General features: G+C 43.5%; 1 protein-coding gene across 8 annotated transcripts in view; it reads left to right on the top strand.

Moving 5' to 3' along the window:
• RMDN2 (regulator of microtubule dynamics 2) overlaps positions 1-20,923 on the top strand; it is a 252,019-nt gene extending 231,096 nt beyond the window's left edge. For all 8 annotated transcript variants that reach the window (XM_029593795.1, XM_029593793.1, XM_029593796.1 and 5 more), the window contains one exon: positions 18,383-20,923. In XM_029593795.1, coding sequence (XP_029449655.1) covers positions 18,383-18,436 — 54 coding nt within the window. In that variant the 3' untranslated portion in view covers positions 18,437-20,923. The remainder of the gene's footprint in view (positions 1-18,382) is intronic.
• The last annotated feature ends 284 nt before the right edge of the window (positions 20,924-21,207 follow it).

The following is a 21,207-nucleotide window of genomic DNA, read 5'->3' as shown; positions in this document are numbered from 1 at the left end:
GATATGCAGGGCTTCTGAATCAGGAGTTTTTAACATTGGATTTGATCATTTTTATTTAGCAAAAATGACAATTTTTATGCTGGAAACTTTTCTGAATCATGAATTTGGATGAATAAGGTAAAGTTCGGGTGGACGTATTGGTTATGGAGTTATTTAAGCTGGAATTCTTTTGTCTGTAAGATTTATCCAGGAAATGTAGTATGTAAATTTTCAAGACCACCTCTAACATTTGTAGAAGGGACTTACGTGGTCCCAAAAATTCACATGTAACTCATCGTTGTTTGATAATTCATATGTTGGGCCAGTGGAAGGTATCACAACCTGTAAAGAAACAGATTGAACTGATTGACGTGTGTTTCTCCTACCAAACCTGCTTAAGCAAAATCCCCCCGCCCCTCTACCCTGGCCTTTGCCCCACCATGGTTCTTCCCGGTGCAGGAACAATCCTCAGTTGCTCCTGCCTCTCTGCTCTGGCTGTGCCAAATGGCCATAAACCTGAAGCGGCACCATTATGTTTATCGGCATAAAGAAAGTTGGTAAAGGCATCTTTGCCTTCTAGTAACAATTTTATTTTGTCTCCTTAAAAAGTGACGTTGCAGTTTGGTCCGCAGAATGAAGATAAAAACACGTCCTTCCTGTACAGGTCATATTGCTGGTCTGAACAAAACACCACCGGCTTCTATGACGAACAGTGCTCACCGTACTTTTTTTTTTTTCTCACATGCTTATTAGTTGTTCTTAAAATAGCATTGGAGTATCACATTTTAACACTTGATCACAGGCTTCTAGCCTGATCTCTCCCTAAATTTAAATATTGCGTGTTTTCTAACAAACCCTGATATGACGGAGCCCATCCTTTTTAGTAAAGAAGAAAAGAACTTGGATATTGCTCAAGATTAAGATGAAGCAAGTTTGTGCAGAGGACATGCACAAGGGAACTCGGAAAATGTTTTGTGCGTCTGCATGGGTATTAACATTCTAAAATAAAAGACCAGAGTTCAGGGGGGAAGGAAGCTGAGATGATCATGCAAAGAAAATATGGTGCATTTAGTAGGACCCTATTTATTGAAGGGCTCAAGAAAACTTTTGATGAGATCTGATAATAGTGGATAATACTTTAAAATTGTCAACTCAGTGTGCTGCAGCAGTCAAAAAAGCAAACAGAATGTTAGGAATTATTAGGAAGGAAATGGTTAATAAAATGGAAAATGTCATAATGCGTCTGTATCGCTCCGTGGTGAGACCACACCTTGAATACTGTGTACAATTCTGGTCACCGCATCTCAAAAAAGATATAGTTGCAATGGAGAAGGTACAGAGAAGGGCAACCAAAATGATAAAGGGGATGAAAAAGCTCCCCTATGAGGAAAGGCTGAAGAGGTTAGGGTTGTTCAGCTTGGAGAAGAGACGACTGAGGTGGGATATGATTGAGGTCTTTAAGATCATGAGGTCTTGAAAGAGTAGATGAAGCAAGTAGCACATTTAACACTAATTGGAGTAAATTCTTTTTCACTCAACGCACAATAAAGCTCTGGAATTTGTTGTCAGAGGATGTGGTTAGTGCAGTTAGTATAGCTGGGTTCAAAAAAGGTTTGGATAAGTTCTTGGAGGAGAAGTCCATTAACGGCTATTAATCAAGTTTTCTTAGGGAATTGCCACTGCTATTAATTGCATCAGTAGCATGGGATCTTCTTAGTGTTTGAGTAATTGCCAGGTTCTTGTGGCCTGGTTTGGCCTCTGTTGGAAACAAGATGCTGGGCTTGATGGACCCTTGGTCTGACCCAGCATGGCAATTTCGTATGTTCTTTGTTCTGATGTTTCTGTCCTCAGACTGCCCAGGCAACGAGTGTGACTAGAGATGCATAGCCAGTATACAATTCCTATAGCATGAACTTTGTGCAGATAACCCAGAATAAAGGGTGCATATAAATATTTATCCTTTCAGTTCACTCTGTCATTTCCTGACTTAGTTTACCTACTGGCAGGAATCTACCTAAAACTAGAGCCTAGCTCAGCTGTATAGCATCACTGATGCCTGGATTCCAGATGGGTGAAAGTTTGAGCTAGGGTAGGGATTTTCCAAGAATCAAACACCCATGTGCAATGGAGGAAAAAAAAAAAACGGAATTAAGCAAGTAAAGAATCCCCAGTAAACTGAGCAGTGATTCCTACCTTCCCAGTTTAGGTCCTGTAGGACGTCCTGAAAATGAATGCATTTGTGACACATAACTACATTTTACCACTTTTAAGCGGGCAATGATCAAAAGCTTATTCGGGTTTAGCACAGATAAAAGCGAGGTTCACTTGTGCACTTGCCTGATACTTGGGGAAAGTTCCTAATTATGCAGACCAAAATACTGCATGTACTTCCTCTCATTGGGCAACTTAGTGCATGCAGTACATGGGCATTTTGGGGGTGTTTCGGAAGCAGATTGATGCAGAATGTGCATACTTGATATATTCAGCACATCAGACACACGTGAATGTCACTCAGCATTTCATGCATTTCCCCACCACCTATTTATGCAATTATGGAAAAGTACAGCCTGTCCTTGTGACTAGGGGGTTAATTTAGTAGTATTTTTTCTGGTTTACTGCCCTGTCTGTTCCCACTGTGACAATAATTGTCAGAACAGTCTGGATCCAGAGAGGGTTTCTTAAAAAATGAGTGCCAGAGGCTTCACGGTGCCGGATGTGTGGGGGGAGGGGAGAGTTGATGCTGATGGCCACGTAGGGGTGTCCCCTGCTCCAGTGTCACAGATGTGGAGATGGACATCGGGCTGTGCAGGAGCTGAGCTCCGCTGCTGCTGTAATGACGGTGGTGATGGTAGTATGGTGCCCTGAATGGCCTCCCATCTAATTCTTCCCCTGGCACTGAGATTGTAGCTTTTCTTCAGTATGGCATTAATCAGGTGCACCAACCAACCCAATATGTCCTCTCTTAACCTCCTTAAAAGCCATCCTGGACAGGGATCTAACTTACATGCAGATCTACACATTTTTACTAGGAAGCTCTTGACCTCAATCAGCACTATCGCCTGAAATATAAGCAAACCCTGTGCTATGTTCTCCTGTAATAATCCCTTTGACGGGGAGCCTGCAGAGCTGGTAAACACTCGACCTGGACCCTGTTTAAGCTTGCCCTGCTTTATCTCACTCCGAATTATTATTACTTTGACTCAAAATATCATGCCAGTGTTTCACTATCTAGCATTGTGGGAGGCAGGTAGAGTTTTAAATACAACAGCCCTCTTGCTAAAGAGAACAATTCTTGAGAGTTTTTCTGTAAAGATTTTATGGAAGTCATAAGAAAGTCCTTCTTGTCCTGTAGAGCAGGTTTTTATACGTGACTGCCAAGCAGTTTTATCCAGATCTGCTTCTGATTTTCTCCACCACCATTTCAGTTGTCTCCTAACCCTCCACTTTAAAGCTAGGTGCTATGAGAGCTAAGTACTCCTCCTATTGTCAGCACTTGGAACTCTTCTCATGGGGGCTTTTTCATCCACAAGCTTGGTAACCCCTAGGTTCCGGGCTTTAACTAGATCCTAAGCCCTGTTTTCCCACTGAGGAGGAATCAAAATGTCCAAAGCTTCCCAGTAATGATCTTCATTCATCTTTCCCCTATAATATTGCATGATATGCATGGTTTCACCCAGAGTATCCAAGGAGCAAGCCTCTAAGGAAAACCCTAAGGGCTGAATGGTAATGAAGTTACCAGAATAACCCCTTTACCTCCCTCTGCAATAACAGTATATGAGCAAAAGCCTTCTTAGTTGGACCAGACAAAAGACAGGACAGATTTTTAAAAAAAAAAAAATCTTGGGCCCAGTTACAGGTTGGATAGTCAGTGTAGTAATTAAAATATCCCAGCAATGTGACCTGAACTGAAAGGGTAGATACCCGTATAATGGACTCAACAAGCTTGTCTAAAAGGGGGCTTTTGGAGGATAATTTTCAAGCATCCCACATAACTTATGACAAAAATACACCAGGTTTCAAAGAAGCAAAGTCTGTATTTTTGAACTGCAAAACTCAGGTCTTCATGTAACTTCTCCATATCCTATTTGTGATATCAAACCATGCCATTCGATAATCACTGTGTTGTGGGAACACGGGTAGCGGACCCATCTCTGGTGGTTTCGTGTTCCCTTGGGCCACGACGCAGCCGCAGAGGAGCTCCGGCAAGCGCTGAGGCAGGTGAAGTGTGTCCAAGCATGAGCTGGTCTTGTTGCTAGAAGTATTGGAAGTAGCGCCCTGACCACTGCCAAACCTATATGCAGCAGAGAGACCCAAACGACGCAATGTTGGTCTTGAGAGTAGTCCTCTGACCACTCGATAGTCCTTTCAGACCTGCCACATGGGAGCAGCAACTGGGACAGGACGGACAGTGGTTGAAGGACAAAAACATCAATGAAGACGAAGACGAAGTGAGACAAGACTCTGGATACGTGGAGTGAGACGAGACTCTGGATACGTGGAGTGAGACGAGACTCTGAACACAGAGAGAGAGAGGATATTCTGGATACATGGAGTGAAATGAGACTCTGATCACGTAGAGAAAGAAACTCAGGAAGGCTTATGAGTTGCTTGAAGAGTATTGTCGGTACTGGACATCACGTGCCCTACACAACCTAGCTGGACTAGTCTCTGACCACGCAGGCAGCGCACCCTACACAGCCGGGGTAGGCTGGTCGCGGACCATGCTAGTGGTTCCCCACTCGAGTTGCTTGCAGAATGCTGAGTCGGTAGTACACATCACGTGCCCTACTCAGCCAATGAAAACAGGTCACGGACCATGCTGGTGGTTCCCCACACAGGATGAAAGGAAGATGAAGTGAAGACTCTGACAAAGCCTGAACTGAGCATGCCCTGCACAGCCAATCAAGGCCAGACAAGGACCACGCCGGAACGGAACGAGGAATAGAATTCATTCATGGAGTAGGGGCAAGTCGAATACTCCGAGGATCCAGACAGGGCCCAAGATTCGAGGGAATGCCTCGGTGAGGATGTCGGCAGCCTCCAAGGTGGAGAAGCTGCCTGGGTAGCTTAAACAGGGCAGGCTCGCAACACACTGGTGCTGAGGTGGGCACCCACCCGGACATTAGAGACATTATCCCCGTTAGTGAGCACTAAGTCTAGTGTCACATCCTCCCTCGTGGGTTCCATTACCATTTGTTTGAACAGAGCCCCTTGCAGGGCATCCACTATCTCTCTACTTCTGTTAGATTCTTCAGAAGGGATTTTCCAGTCCAAGTCCGGCAGATTAAAGTCATCAACTATCAACACTTCCCCCTTCTTTCCCACCTTTTTAATGTCTTTTCTTTGATCAGATCTTGATCTAGTTCTTCCGTTTGAGTTGGAGGCCTGTATACCACTCCAGTAAAAATGAATGCACCATCATCTTTTTTTAGGACGGCCCATAATGCTTCTTCTCTACCTCACTTTCCTTGCAGTTCAGTTGCTTGGATATTATTTTTGACATAAAGCGCTGCCCCTCCCCCCTTTTTTGTCCTTTCTGCCCTTCCTTAAGTTATAGCCCGGTATGGCTGTATCCCAATTATGAGAATCCGTGAACCATATCTCCTTAACAGCAACAATGTCCAAGTCCGCCTCCACCATTAAGGCCTGTAGGTCTGGGATTTTATTATCCAAACTATGAGCTTTTGTAATCATAGCTTTCTAATGTTTCTCCCTTTCTATGTTGCACTTCCTAGGAACCTTTTCTGTTTTTTTGAGCTGAATGATTTTGTTATTTTCTCCTCCCCTGACCTGTAGTATTTGTATTGCTTGGGGGTGACAAGACAATTTTGAAGGGCCATCTCCTGCCACCCCCATTCTTTAAACATCTATTAATGTAAGATCTGAATTTCTCACAGCATCCTTCTTCCTGCTACAGGCAAATGTAAAATTAGAGAGACTGGCAACAGTGGCATTTGAACCCACACCCCCAAAAAGACTGGAGGCTTAATCCAGCGCTTTAGACCACTTGGCCATGCGACCCTAAGACCTGTCACTCGGCACCCAGTCTGGCCCCACTAGTGAAAAGCCACTGAGAAAACAAAAGTAGTGTGTGTCTGTATTTATAAGGAAACAAAGCAGTCGAATGAATGTATGAAATAGAAAATGAAAGTACCTGGGTCAAAATAAATATTTGTATAATTTCCAGATCACAGAGAAATAACAAATACTGGCGGGAACCTTTTTGCCAAATATGGCGTCGGCAAGCCTTCAGAAGGAGCAAGCGCTCTGTGTAGAAAATTTCAGACTGCTAGATGCAAATAATAGGTGGTACAGTCTGTTAGAAAAGAAAATGAAAACGTAGAAACATGAAACTGCCTTGAACACATTAAGAATGTGGGAATGTGTAGAAACGTCTATGTGATACTTACCGCCAACTTTACCTTCCTCCTGCTATCAAACTGTTTGCAGGAACCAAAACGAGGCAAACCCACACTGAGGCTCACCCAGGTTATGTACGTTGATCAGAACTGCATGTACAGAGGCATGTCCAGTCAAATGGGGGGTAAAAATGACAGTGGGAGCCCGAAAGTAGCTGAAAAGGGAAAGGGAGAAAACGAGAAAAAAGAGAGAGAAGAGAGAGAAGGAAAAAAGGGGAGAAAAAGAGAAAGAAATAAAGGACAATTGCCACTATTTGTTACCCTTACTGAATGATGATAAAGGAATAAATAAAGAATAAATGAAAACTAGTTATAAATAAATAAATAATGAAAATGAAAACAAAGCGAGCACTTGCTGGCATGTAGGTTTGGGAGATGCCTACTCAGATGTCTAAATATCAAAGGAACGCCTCCCATTTGATCGCTGAATTCAAACGCACACCAAAACTGGGAGATACGCGCATGTTTAGGGCCAGCGCGCACCACACGGATCTTAATAAGCGCCCGAGTCTGCACATGTCTCCCAGTACGCGCACAAATCTAAAAGTGCAAAAAAGGGACGGGGTGTGGGCATGGTATGGGTGGAGCATGGGCAGGACGTGGGCATTCCGGGATGTTCACTTGAAATTTGCGCGCCGGGGTCCCCAACCGTCTAACTTTACTTCTGCTGTGGATGGCGTGTAAGTTTTAAAATAAAAAAAATCTGGAGTCAGTGGAGTTTGCAGGGTCGGGGCTGATAGGGTAAAAGGGAAGAAGGTTAATTATGTGGTTAGGAAGTTGGGAGCCTTTACCTGGGTGAACTGGGAACGGACTGGGGAAATTGGTAATTGCGTCAACGCATGTATCTAAAATAAAATCCACCCACTTACGCAGTAGAGCTGGCATTTGCACACACAAGCCTGCCTCCATACAACATTGTATGCACATGTATGTGCCTTCAGCGGATTTTATATCATACAAACATATACGCACATATGTTGTAAAATGGCTGCGTCCGTTCGTGTGAGCACGCTCGTACATGCACGCCCGTGCAGCTCTTTAAAAGTTACTGTCCCTTTGTATACATGCCGTGAAGATCATTACTTTCCTACATCTTCCCCTGGGGCTGTGGTAAAATTGCTACCCTATTGATTCTGCATAGTAGCAGTTCACAAATGGTTGGGAGGCCCTGGGCATGCACCCTACCCCCAGAGAACATAAATGCCCTCCCATGCACCTCCCATCCACTTCCCATCCCCACTCCAGTCCTGACCTCAGGTCTAACATAGTGTACAGCAGCGCCTTGAGGTACAATTTGCCAATTAGCATTGGAGCTAGCAGGTTAAAAAGAGATCCTCCATGCTGGGGGGGGGGGGGAAGAGGGGGTCTGGAGAAGCTCTAGGGGAGGCGCAGGGGGAGGGAGTAGAGAATCAGATATTTTTGTATTAGGGGGATTGAGGTTGAGCAGAAGGGGCTCAGCTGGCAGAAGGTGTAGGAAGATTGAACTTGGGGTCGCGAGGTGGACCTGAGCCAGACGGAGATGTGTGGTGGGGCTGTATTGGACATCTTCTCCCTGCTTCACATGCCGGGCTGTGGCTCCCCCCTGTTTAAGCAGCTGCCAGAGTCCATCCCGCCCGCTGTAGCAGCAGCAGCAGCAGTAGCTTGTGATACCTCTTAGGGCGCTGGTGAATTGGGCTCAGCCGGGTCACAGCTGCTGCTCCTCCTCTTGCTGGCCAGTTGGATGCCAGGAGTCACCAGTATAGAGAACAGGCACATAGCATATCCGCACATAGCATATCCGCTGTGAGCACTGACTTTATGGCACTTTATTCCAAAGCTTGGAAATCTAGATCTTCTACGGGCATAAACCATTGCATCTAAAGCAACAGTGGCATCGTAAGTTTTGTATAATTTGTAGCTCATCTCGTAGTTACGATAAATGTTAGGATTATCTATATCGCAGGAACAGAAGGATAGTAAAGAAAGATATGCCTGGTGTAGACCTGCTTATAGAGCAGAATATTACTTGCTAGAGGAAGCAGTGTACTCTGCTTACTGTACTGTGAGAGGAAACAGTGTTTCCTAAAACAATAGCCCTACCTACATTTTGCAATTTTAGAAAAATGCCTAACTGAAGATTTAAAAAAAAATAATTTGCAGCAGTGGGCTAAAAACCAGGGAAATCAGGGTTCATGTCCCACTGACACTTCTTGTGATGTTGGGTAAGTCACTTTATCTTCCATTGCATCAAGTACCCACTTATAGTGTAAGCTCTTGAGGGCAGGGACTTATTACAACTTAATTATTAATCATGCTGTAAGCCACCTGGAGCATTATTTGCAAAGATGGAGTAAAAAATCCTAATTATAATTGTTATAAGGCAAAGGATTTTATTAAAACCCCCATTCAATAGTGTTCACAATCCCAGCATTTCAGAGGTATGCCTGCAAGCCACCTCTGGTAGATAATCCAACATGAAAGGTAATTTGATAATCCAGAAACCTATTAACCCCTTTCAGGGCGAGAAAACACAATATAATAGACTCACTGACAAATATATTCAGGGTGGACTGGAAAGGGGTTAAAATATGCAATATTTATTAAAATTGGGTTTCTTCACTGTAAGTTTTATTTCATTCCTTAGGAGAGATTAATGTTTTAAGTTTGAAGACTGAGCCTCCTTGCCTACTCTCACCATTATGAATCAAAGTAAATCCAGGACCTGGCTAATGAATATGCATGGAGTGGATTTGCATACAATTGAGACACATGCATGCAGATCTGTTTTATGCATATTCATAATAGGGATATCCTGAAAACCTGACCTGTTTGCAGGCCTCGAGGACTGGACGTGAATACCACTGCTGTATGGATATCAACCTATTGCATGTAGAGCATGAATGTAGAGCAAACTCGGGGAAGGAGAGCGTTCAAACAGGAAATGTGGCCAAAATGTTTAAAGTGCTCTTAAAAAAATAAATAAATAAAAATATGACAAATTAGACATGAAGTGAGAGAAGACCTGGGAACAGGAATGATTAAGGAAGCAGCAGGTCTCAGAGACAGGCGAGCTAATATTTTGAGAAATGTATCCAGTACTGCAGCTTTAAATTGGTTTAAGCAATCAGAGCTCATGACTGGGAGGGCACAGTGGAAATTGACAGAAAAGAAAAACATCTTATGAGAGCCGCGTGGAAAGTCGCAAGTGGATAACCACAGTGCTTCTATGAATAATGTTTGCGTAGGAGAGGGAGGGAACAGCATTGTGAAACTGTGTGACAAGATCACCACTTTTGCAGTGATGTGTATACTTTCTGTATTGTACTATGTTTGCATGGAAAATTGAAAAGAGTCGCTGCTTGTCTCCTGTATCAGCTTCCCCGCTCTTCTCCTACCACTCTTCTCCTCATTAATGTGCATTGACTTCTGATGATATGTCATTGCCAATTCACGATCCTTAGGGTTCTGCTGCATTCTGTCTAATCTGGTCTCTTCGTTTCCCTGTCTCGGTAACTCCATGCCACATCACTTGTCTCTGTGAGCCAGGCATCAAGCAGGCTTCTTCTCGGCTTTGGGCCTTCTCTGTCCCTTACACTTCATCCAAGGGAATGAGCTCTCTCCTATCATCCATTAATGAGTAATGCTGGTCCACCAGTTCTGTTACGCCATACTGACCGACTGTTGTCCATGTAGACCTCAACGTCTTGTAAGGTCACCCTGGTTAAAGATATTTACTAAATAAATAAATAAAACTTCCACAGGGTTGGCCGGATTGGGGGTGCAAAAATCCTGGGGGTGGGAGGTGCGGCAAAGAGAACGTGCAAAACACAGTGGGGTAGATTTTTAAAAAAAGCGCGATCGCGTACTTTTGTTGGCGCACCAGGCGTAAACAAAAGTACGCTGGATTTTATAAGATACGCGCGTATCTTATAAAATCCTGGATCGGCGCACACAAGGCTGCCGATTTTGGGCAGCCGGCGCGCACCGAGCCGCGCAGCCTGCCTCCGTTCCCTCCGAGGCCGCTCCGAAATCGGAGCGGCCTCGGAGGGAACTTTCTTTCGCCCTCCCCTCACCTTCCCCGCCCTTCCCCTACCTAACCCACCCCCCCTACCTTTATCCATGGATTTACGCCTCCCGGAGGGAGACGTAAATCCACTTGCGCCAGTGGCCTGCTGGCACGCCGAGACCCGACCCGGGGGCGGTTCCGGAGGGCGCGGCCACGCCCCCGGAACGCCCCAGTCCGAAACCACGCCCCTGGGCCCACCCCTGAAACGCCACATCCCGCCCCCAAAATGTCACGTCGTTCGGCCCCGCCCCCGACACGCCCCCTAAAAAAAAACCCCGGGACTTACACGCGTCCCGGGGCTCTGCGCGCGCCGGCGGCCTATGCAAAATAGGCACGCCGGCACGCGAAGGCCCTGCTCGCGTAATTCCGGGCGAATTTACGCAAGCAGGGCTTTTAAAATCCGCCCGAGATGTTTCTAGTTCTGCTATATCTTTCATGAGATGGGAAGACCAGAACTACACACAAGGTATGATTGCACCATAGATCTGTACAGAGGCATTATGATATTAACAGTTTTATTCTCTGTTCCTTTTTGGATCATTCCTAACATGCTGTTTACTTTTTCTTGACCCTCACCATACATACAGTCGAGGATTTCAGTGCAAGGACTTTCAGATCCTTTTCATAGGTGGTGACCCCCAAATACAGAATCTAGCATTGTGTACCTGTAGTTTTTGTTTATTTATTTATAAAACTTATTAATCACAGTATATCAAATAGATTGTGCTGTGGGGTTCCATAGTAACAAATGATCACACACCCTGACTGGACAATTATTACACAATTCATATAAAAAAAAATCTCCATTTATCAACAAATGCTTCAATAAACGTGAGCCTTCAACTTTTTCCCCATGTGCATCACTTTGCACCTTTTCACATTAAATTCCATCTGCCATTTAGATTCCCAGTTTCCCAGTCTTACAAGGTCCTTCTACAGTTCCTCACAGCCTGCCTGTGTTTGAACTGATTTGACTATTTTTGTACCATCTGCAGATTTGATCACTCGTTGCTCCCTTTTCCAGATCATTAATAAATATGTTAAACAGCACTGGGCCCAGTACAGCTCCATTATTCATCTTTCTCCATAGATAAAACTGATTATTTAGTCCTAGTCTCTGTTCCCTGTCTTTTAACCAGTTTCCAATCCACAGTAAGACATTCCATGACATTTTAATTTCCTGAGGAGTGTCTCTAAGGGACTTCATCAAATGCCTTCTGAAAATTCAAATATACCATATGGACCAGCTCACCTTTGTCCACAACTTCAAATAATTCTATTTATTTATTTATTTAGCACTTTTATATACCGACTTTCCAATAACAGAATTACTGTTCAATTCGGTTTACATTCTAAACAGAAACAATGACAAGTTAATGTCTTAGATGTCTTAGATGGAACTTGGATACAGATATATGGGGTTAATAAAGATGTCTTAGATGGAACTTGGATACAGATATATGGGGTTAATAACATAACGTAAATGCTACGGAGACTAATGTAGGCTAAAGAAACAGGTGATAGGTATAAGGCTGGGTTTTTGATTTTAGACTGCCAAGGATTCGTAGATGACCTGAGAATTCTTTGGGGGGTAATAGAGAGTTCTAGAGATGATCTATATAGTTCTCTGGGGGGTTACCAAAGAAGGGATCATTGGCAGGGAAAATTCCGCAGACTGATGTTATGAGAAAGCTTGGTTGAATAACCAAGTCTTAAGTCTTTTTTTAAATATAGTGGGGCATTGCACTAATCTGAGGTCTGACGGGAGAGCGTTCCAGAGTTTGGGACCGGCTGTAGAGAAAGCTCTTTTACTTAATGCTGACTTCATCGGTGGAGTCTGAAGGTTGTTTCTGTAGGCTTGTCTCACTGGTGTGGTAGAGGTGTGGAGTTTGAGAGGGATTTTGAGCTCGAGTGGGGCCAAGTTATGTAGTGCCTTGTGGATTGATGAGAGCACTTTGAAAAGTATTCTGAATTTGACGGGAAGCCAGTGTAGGCTTTTTAAGATGGGTGAGATGTGTTCTCTTTTGTTAGTCTTGGTTAGGATCCTTGCTGAAGCATTTTGCAACATCTGTAGAGGTTTTATGGCGTTAGCAGGGAGGCCCAGTAGAAGTGAGTTGCAGTAATCTATTTTAGTGAGAATGATTGCTTGTAGAACTAATCGGAAATCTTGAAAATGGAGGAGTGGTCTCAGTCTTTTTAAGACTTGTAATTTGAAGAATCCATCCTTTACGATGTTATTGATGAGAGATCTGTAATTCTAATAGATTAGTAAAGCACGACTCTCTTTTGCTAAATCCACACTGGCTGTTCCCTATTAAGCCATAATAAAATTGTACAGGCAATTTTCAGCGGCCTGCATAGCTGCAAAATGTACATGTATCCATGTGCGCGCATGTTATAAAACCGGGGGTTGGCATGCGCAAGGGGGTGCACAATTGTGCACTCTGTGAGCCAACGCCCGCGGCTTTCACCCTTTCCTTCCCAACCCACCCCTATCCCTAATTTAGGCCCCCCCAAAAAAATTATTTTACCTGCTGCGCCTGCCGGCACCCGGCCAGCACATGATCCTCTGACACAACGGCAAATGGCCGCTGTGCCAGAGTCCTCTGGCCCCGCCCCCTGGAACTCCCCACCCCTTTCCCAAAGTCCCGGGACTTAGATGCGTCCCAGGGCTTTATGCATGTCGCCGGGCCTTTCTAAAATAGACCCGGCGCACATAACCCAACCTATGCACGTAAATCCAATGGATTTACACACGTAGGCTTTTTAAAATTTGGCCCAAAATGTTTAGCAGTGGAGGGGGTCTTTTGTTTGTGGTTTTTTTGGTAAGGTGACCCCAGAATTTGAAAACGGCTTTTTTTCATGTTGGGCTGTAATGTGAATTGTCGTAGTTTTGCTCTGCACCTGTTTTCATGATTATTGCTATTTTATTGTAGTTATGGTGATATCTGCTTTTCTGGAAAGAGGATTTGAGAAAGAATACATTGATATTTATTTTATGACATAATTGATTGGATCTTATGTTTGTGTTTGCTTTTTACCTGATACTCTTGTTTATTTAATTAATTGCAATGAATATAAAATAAATTAATACAGATTAATAAGGAATGTTTAATGTTGTTAAGTGCTTGAAATTATAGAGTTAAAATATTCTAAAAGTTTCACACATGATGCCTAAAAGTACAGCTATTAGGGTTCAGACCTGTATGCTTACTGCACACCCTTGCTAACCTTGGGCCCACCCAAAAACTCAGTTCTGGCTATGCCACTTGCCTGTGGGGGCGTGGTGGAGCATGTGTGTGGTGTATCTGTGTGAAAGCTTGTGTGTGTCTGTGTCACAGCTTGTGTGCATGTGAATGTATGTGTGTCTGTGTGAGAGCTTGTGTTTAGTGTCTGTGTCAGTGCTTGTGTGTGTTTGTGTGAGAGCTTGAGTGTATATGTGTCAGAGCTCATGTTCATGTGTATGTGTCTGTTTCTATGTGAGAGCTTTGTGAGTGTCAGAGCTTGTGTGCATATGTATGTATTGTTTGTGTGAGATCTTGAGTATATGTCTATCAGAGCTTGTGTTCATGTGTATGTCTTGTGCAAGTGCCTGTGTGTGTAATTGTTGGAACCTATATGTGATACATAGGCTCTCACAGCAAATTTTTTAATGCTTATTAGTTTTAATTATTGTGTGTAATTTGATGTTTCTACTGTTTTGAAATATGTTATTGTTTTTTGGGAAATATTAGAACATATTTTAATTATTGGATTTTTTTATTCATCAGATATTTTTGAAATATTTTATTGGTGTTTGAGAAATTTTGGATATTCTATATAACTGTTTTGAAATATTTATTCTTTTTATGACTATGATTTTACTATTATGATTGATGTTTTATATTTCTTTATTTTATTTTTTAATGTTTTATGAAGAATGATAATGCTTCTGTTTTTCCATTGTTGCTCTCCATATAGAGGCTGGCTTGTTGTGAATTCCAGTTCAGTGATCTGCATGTTTCTATTTATACTTTCTGATCTCTTTATCCTGTATTTGGTCAGGGTCTATCTATGTTCTCCATGTGTGACCGAGGTGAGATATTCTGTTACCATATAATTTATCTGTAGTGATCTATATCAGTCTGATTTATTCTGTTTTCCTAATAGGAAGTGTATTGGTATTTTAGGGCCTGGTGTAATGTGGCAGTGTTACCTTTTCATAGGTTTGCTTGCTGGCAGTTAGGGTTGTTTTCGTATGGGAGGTTTACTATATTTAATGGTAATTCCGTTTATTCATGGCTTTCTGAGGGTCAAGCTCACACCCAGCACACATTACAAAAAATATAATTCCTTAGGAATTCCAAGAGTCTTTTTTGCAGGATTTTCTGGTTGGCACCACAGCAGTGCATGTAAATAACAGGGTGGCCCATGGAAAAGTAGCCCGCCTCCAATACCAGTGCTGGGAGGCAGGCTACTTTTCCATGGGCCACCCTGTATAATATGCATGATGTAAGTGATATTTTGCCTCAGAAGACTGTACTTTTGCATGTTCTTTTATCATGTAAAATCTGTTATAAATGCATAATTGAATTGTGTGTATATGTGTGTCTGTGCGCACGTACAAGGCTGTAAGGGTTGCTGAGAGTACCTAATAGGGATCTGCATTTGTTTGCAACGAAATAGGAAATAAAGACGATATTTCCTATTTCGTTGTATTTCGGGGGGCTGACGAAATGAAAGGAAAACCCACAAACTTTCGTGTGGTTTTCCTATCGTTTCTTTTTGGGGGGGGGGAGAAAGGGCACATTAAAAAGAACAAAACAAACCCAAATCCACCCCAACCCTTCAAATTTAATTAATTGCAAACCTCCACCGTTCCAACCCCCAAGACTTGACCGACCCCCCCCCCCCCAAAAAAAAAACAAAAAAAACTTGATGAAAGTCCCTGGTGGTCCAGTGGGGACCTGGGAGTGATCTTCCCCTCTCAGGCCGTTGGCTGCCAAAAATCAAAATGGCACCGGTGGCTCTTTGTCCTTACCATGTGACAGGGGCTACTGCTGCCATTGGTCGGCCCCTGTCACTTGGTAGGAGCAATGGATGGCCCGCGCCATTTTTTAAGGTTCAGACGAATCACATCTCTAGTACCTAATACCTTTCCCTTGACTATGGGTTCCATTTTGGGGGGGTGTCAGTTTTTAAAAATATAGATTGCTGGAGGGAGCTGGGCTTTTTTTGATGGGCGCGGGACAGAGACTGAATGATGCGGGTGGAGGTGGGCAGCACAGTAATTGTTTACACAGGGCAGTAACAAAGCTAGCATCGGCCCTGGCTACAATATCTGAGCTGAGGTGTCTTCTGAAAAAACAATCTTTCTAGCAGTATTCCCTCACATTTTAATGTCCTAATCATTAAAATCTAATGTTCTTTAATGTAAATGAGTGCATGGATAATTAGCAGACATCTAACCTGCAAAACAAGTGTGGGACAATGAAGGCAGACCTTCCTCCCATCCCACCTTGACCCCAGCATTCTCATCCCCCAACTCAAGGACTCTTATCCCCTCCCTTTAGGTCCAACCCATGCACTTGTTTCCAGTTCTCCTAACTGTTTGCGTCCGGGAGTGCTACTGCCTCTCTCCGGTCCCCATGGCTCCTGGAGTCGCTGTGTCTGCCTCCGGTCTCATGGCTCCTGGTGAGCTGAAACGCTGTTTTTGTGATGGACAGAGAAGGTACACCCTGCATCATGGCTAAGCGTGCCATCTAGGTCAGCCTTTCCAGCCCAAGTTGTGCTATTCCTCAGTCTGCAGCTTAAAGCACTCTGACTGCCCAGGCATCAAGCTGTCTTAACACTAACGAGAGAAAATATTATTCAGATCCTCCGTTTAACCTAATCTTCTCTTTGTAGGAGCTGGAGAATGTTTGTTTGCAATTTTTTTTTTTAAGTAAAAGCCAGGGTAGAAGTCTTGACAGTTGGTGCTACTGCTGCTTACAAGTTTCACATTTCTGCTAATTCAATCCCTGTTTGAATGTTTAAAAGCAAAATGAAATTGTAACATCAGTGAGCTTGATATCTGGACAAATTCCTTTGAATAACTTTTGAGTTATCTGGAGAAACCCGAGATTTGAATATCTGGCTGCTTTAACCGGATGCATTTTTTCTGAATAATGAGGTAGGTCGATAAACGTTTGGAGGCATTCCGGGGCAGAATTACCATTGCCAAATAAGTTATTCTGGATGTGCCTCAGAATTACCATTGCCAAATTAAGTCTGGATGTGCCTCAGAATAGGGTTAATGTTAACGGGTTACGTTCAAATGTCAAGTACAGACAAAAATATATAAAAGAAAAATATATGTGGGCCTTTAGGGTCTATCTGCAGCCCCCACCTCACAAAACACTTTGAAATAAGTGTGGACTAGCACCCAGTCCCCAACCCACCATCACTCTAACCCTCAGGGGCAGCTCCAGAAAGGAGGAACTGAGGTGGAAGGGCCCGCCAGACCAAGAATCTGTCCTCCACCCACTCCTAGTCTGGCCACTCTCCTGTGTGCGCGATTCAGTAAAAAAAAAAATTCAAATTAGGGCCCGCGGTAAAAAGAGGCACTAGGGACACTAGCGCGTCCCTAGCGCCTCTTTTATTGACAGGAGCAGCGGCTGGCAGCAAGTTTGACAGCCAACGCTCAATTTTGCCGGCATCTGTTCTCAAACCCGCTGACAGCCACGGGTTCGGAAACCGGACGCTGGCAAAATTGAGCGTCCGGTTTTCAAGCCGCGGGCTGATTTTTTAATTTATTTTTTTTTAATTTTTAATTATTTTTAACTTTTGGGACCTCCGACTTAATATCGCCATGACATTAAGTCGGAGGGTGCACAGAAAAGCAGTTTTTACTGCTTTTCTGTGCACTTTCCTGGTGCCGGCAGAAATTAACGCCTACCTTTGGGTAGGCACTAATTTCTGAAAGTAAAATGTGTGGCTTGGCTGCACATTTTACTTACTGAATTGCGCGGGAATAACTAATTGGGCCATCAACATGCATTTGGTTGGAGTGAAATAGAGTAACAGTTTTCTCCTCAAAATTCATCATGCCCCCGTATGCTCCCACATACAAAAATTTCTGGAGCTGCTGCTGCTAACCCACCAAACTTAAAAAAAAAAAAAAAAAAAAAAGCAGCAGCAGCAGTCATAGTGCCCTCAGGCCGGCTCCCATTCCTTCCATGATATTTTTGGAAAAGTTCCCCAAGGCCCCTCCTACTCCCTCCCAACGCACAACCTCTATCCCTTGCCCTCTTCCTGGGGCCCTCTTGGACCCCCAAAACTCCAGCCAGGAGCACAGTAATGTCTTATCCGATCCCGGTCTCTTCCAGTGCTGCTCCGACAGCAATGCCGCAAGCATATGACATTGACGTTTACTGTCGGGGCAATGCCGGGAGCGACTGAGTCACTACCACACTCCCAGCTGGGGGTTTCAAGGAGTCTGGTGAGGGTGGGGATGCAGTTGGTGGGGGGCAAGAAGGCACTCAGGAAGTTTTCCAACAATATTGTGGAAGGAGGTGGGGGGCCAGCCTTGGGGGTACTATGGCTATTTCATTTTTTTAATTTGGTGGGATGGGGTGGGGACAGCGGGATTGGGTGCTATGGGGGGTGGGGAGGTCGCAGGATTGGGCTTGAAGGCCCACAAACTATTTATTTATTTATTTATTTATTTTAATTTTGCAGTCATTGAACCAGCTATATATGTTGAATATATACAGTTAAAGCTAAAGCTATTTTAATATATGTTCCCGGATAACTTAAAACCTAACTGGCTATATTCACACACAGCCAATGTTTGAAAGTGATCCGAAAAAGGTTACCCACATACCTTTCTTTGTGCATATTCAGGAAAACATTTATCCTTGCTGAACATCCCTGATGATTTATCTGGCTAACTCTTTTTTTTTTTTTTTTTCCTTTCCAGGATTATGCGGCCGATAAAGATTTGGAGAATTTACTTTTCTCTCTGGGGCGTTAACAAGAGCACTTATTCCACAGTTTTCTAGTGTGGTAATATTGTACATCATTGTTAAACTACTTATAAATAGGGCTTCTGATTTTTGGTTTTAACAGAAAAATCCTGATAAAACACTCCCGATGCACAAATAAAAAACCAAATACACCAAAAAAACCACCCTCTAGTGCACTCTCACCCCTCCTTTGCGTACTCTGGATCCTTTGCTTTGATTTGGTGCCTCTTTCACGCTAACAACTCCTCAGCTGCGCAAATTTGATTTAACCGGAAAAGATATTCAGTAGTACCTGTGTGGTGAAAACACTCATTTTTTGTATTCCCAAAGAACCCTGCTGGAAAATAAACACCTCAGTTTACAATGTATAAACACCTAAAATCAGAAGCCCTCTTATTAATGGGATACTACAGTGCAAGATACTAATGTTCTCAGGCAAAATATTTTTTTTCCTCTGTAGTTTTATTCTTTTTTTCCTTTGGTTTATGCTGTAAAACAGGCAAACTTTAAAGTGCCTCTGTAGGCTGATCTGTAACTATATTTTTTATATATGGTAAATTAATATAAATCATTCTATCATGTGATTGTGCACTAACAAGTCGATTTTAAAAGGCCCGTGCGCACGGATACCGGGGGTTACGCGCGTGACCGGGCCCTGTGCATGCCAAGTCCATTTTAGAAAGGGCCCAGCCATACACGTAAATCCGATAAGTGCAGAAGTGCCGGGCCTCAAGAAAGGGGCAGGCTGGGGAGTGGGATCTGGGTGAGTAGGCGCGGGACAGGGCTGGACTGGGACATTGCCATTAGACGCTGTCCTGGGGAAGCGCGTGCCGGGAGCCGGCCAGCGCATGGAGTTTACTTCTGCTCCAGAGGAGCAGTAATTATAAAAACAAAAAAATTGAGGGTAGTTAGGTAGGTTTATAGGTATCAGGGAGGCGAAGGGAAGAGGAAGGAATAGGGTTAGGGAAGTTCCCTCCCAGTCCGCTCCTTTATTGGAGTGGACTGGGAGAGCATTGGACAAAGGCCCAATTGCTTCACCATGCAATTCTTTTAAAATCCCTCCGCTGCACGCGGAGCAGGCCACCCGCCTGCAAATGCACACACGGACATTAAAATCCAGCACGCATGTGCGCGCGGGAATAGGATTTTATAACATGAGCGTGCCGATGCGCATGTTATAAAATAGCAGCGGCCATGTGCACACACCAGGAACCCCGCACACATGGATGCACCTAGAGGCCTTTTAAAATCTACCCCAAAGAGTATTAAAGTGGTTCATGAAGTGTAACACAATTGATTAAAATATTTTGCAGAGGTTTTTTTTTTTTTTGCTATTCCTGATATTTTCAGCAGATGAGAAAAAGCAGTCAAAATAAAAATAATGTGGGATCTATTTTCAGATGCTGGCCAGCTAGCAAACTTATCTGCCTAACTGTACTGGAATATTCAGCAGTATGCCTGTACCACTGAATATATTCATCTATGTCAAAGTTAGTCAGATACGTTTATCCGACTCTAGCTATGTCAGCAAGATAATGCTGAAAATCAGCATTTGTCTGACTAACTTAGCTGGATAGCTAACTCACCCCGAGGCCTAGATTCATTAAAAAGCTATATTTATCGCAGGAATATCATGTGTTAGCGGTCATGTTAAAAAGGGGCGTGCTTATGCAAATTGTACACACCACATCATGTAGCAAAAAATCCTACCTCGTGATAATTTTTTTTTATTGCAGAATGACTTACCGCTATGTGCAACGCATTAGCACGTTGTGCTTCCAAACCAGGAGATATGCAAATAAGTCAGACCGATTCGCACAGAAATTTTTTTGTGATGCCTGAGTATGCGCGTATCTCAAGTTGGGCGCACATGTGAAAAATAGTGAAAAAGGGGCAGGGCATTAGCACGTGGGGGGAGACCAATAGATGTGCACGTTTAAACTTAAGCACACAGATGTGCGCAGAGGTCCCCTGACTTGTAACTTTACTACTGGTATGGATGGGTGTACGTCCTCAAAGAAAACTTAATTGGCTAGTTATTATGGCTTGGGGCTAATAGGGGGAAAGGAAGACATATAGACTGGGGGGGGGGGTGTTAGGAAGTTCAATCCCTTGCCTGTATGAACTGGGAATAAACTGATGAAACTGGCATGGCGTCAGCACATAACTTTTCTTTTAAAAGTCCTCCACTTGGGGTGGAAGTAGGATTTGCGCACACATATCAAATAGGGCACACATGTAGGTGCTTTCAGCCTGTTTGTTACTATGCATGCATATACACGTGTATTTAATGAAATGGTTGCAACTATTGTAACATAGGCGTGTATATACTTTCCTGGTATCAAATAGGCTGAAAGTGCCTATCTGTGCGCGGACATGTGCACGCAAATCCCAATTCCATCATGTAAGTGGACCAGTGAAGCAGCCAGTATTCCACTACTATTAGATTTCCCCAACACAGAATATTTTGGAAGACAGGGCAAGTAAAAAAAAAAGGTATTTTATTTGGCCCTGCAGGACTGTGTAGGTGTGTTGAGCAAAGCCCTCGTTTTTGCGATCTGATATTAGCCACCATTATAGCTGCAGCTCACGATAATAGCGGCTATTCCATGATAAAAACAGTTTCCTCCTCTACCGCACCAAATAAAAGAATTGTTGTTTCCACGTTAAATCCCATGTTACTTGTACATTACATTTTCGCGATATGTGGTAGGAGTCCCTCATTTGCATAAAAAGCTAGCTGTTGCATACTCATTATCAACTTTGCATACAAATGTAC

This window comes from Rhinatrema bivittatum, chromosome 3 (genome assembly GCF_901001135.1).
Source record: "Rhinatrema bivittatum chromosome 3, aRhiBiv1.1, whole genome shotgun sequence".
NCBI classification, from domain to species: domain Eukaryota; kingdom Metazoa; phylum Chordata; class Amphibia; order Gymnophiona; family Rhinatrematidae; genus Rhinatrema; species Rhinatrema bivittatum.
This window is presented reverse-complemented; position numbering and strand designations above follow the sequence as displayed.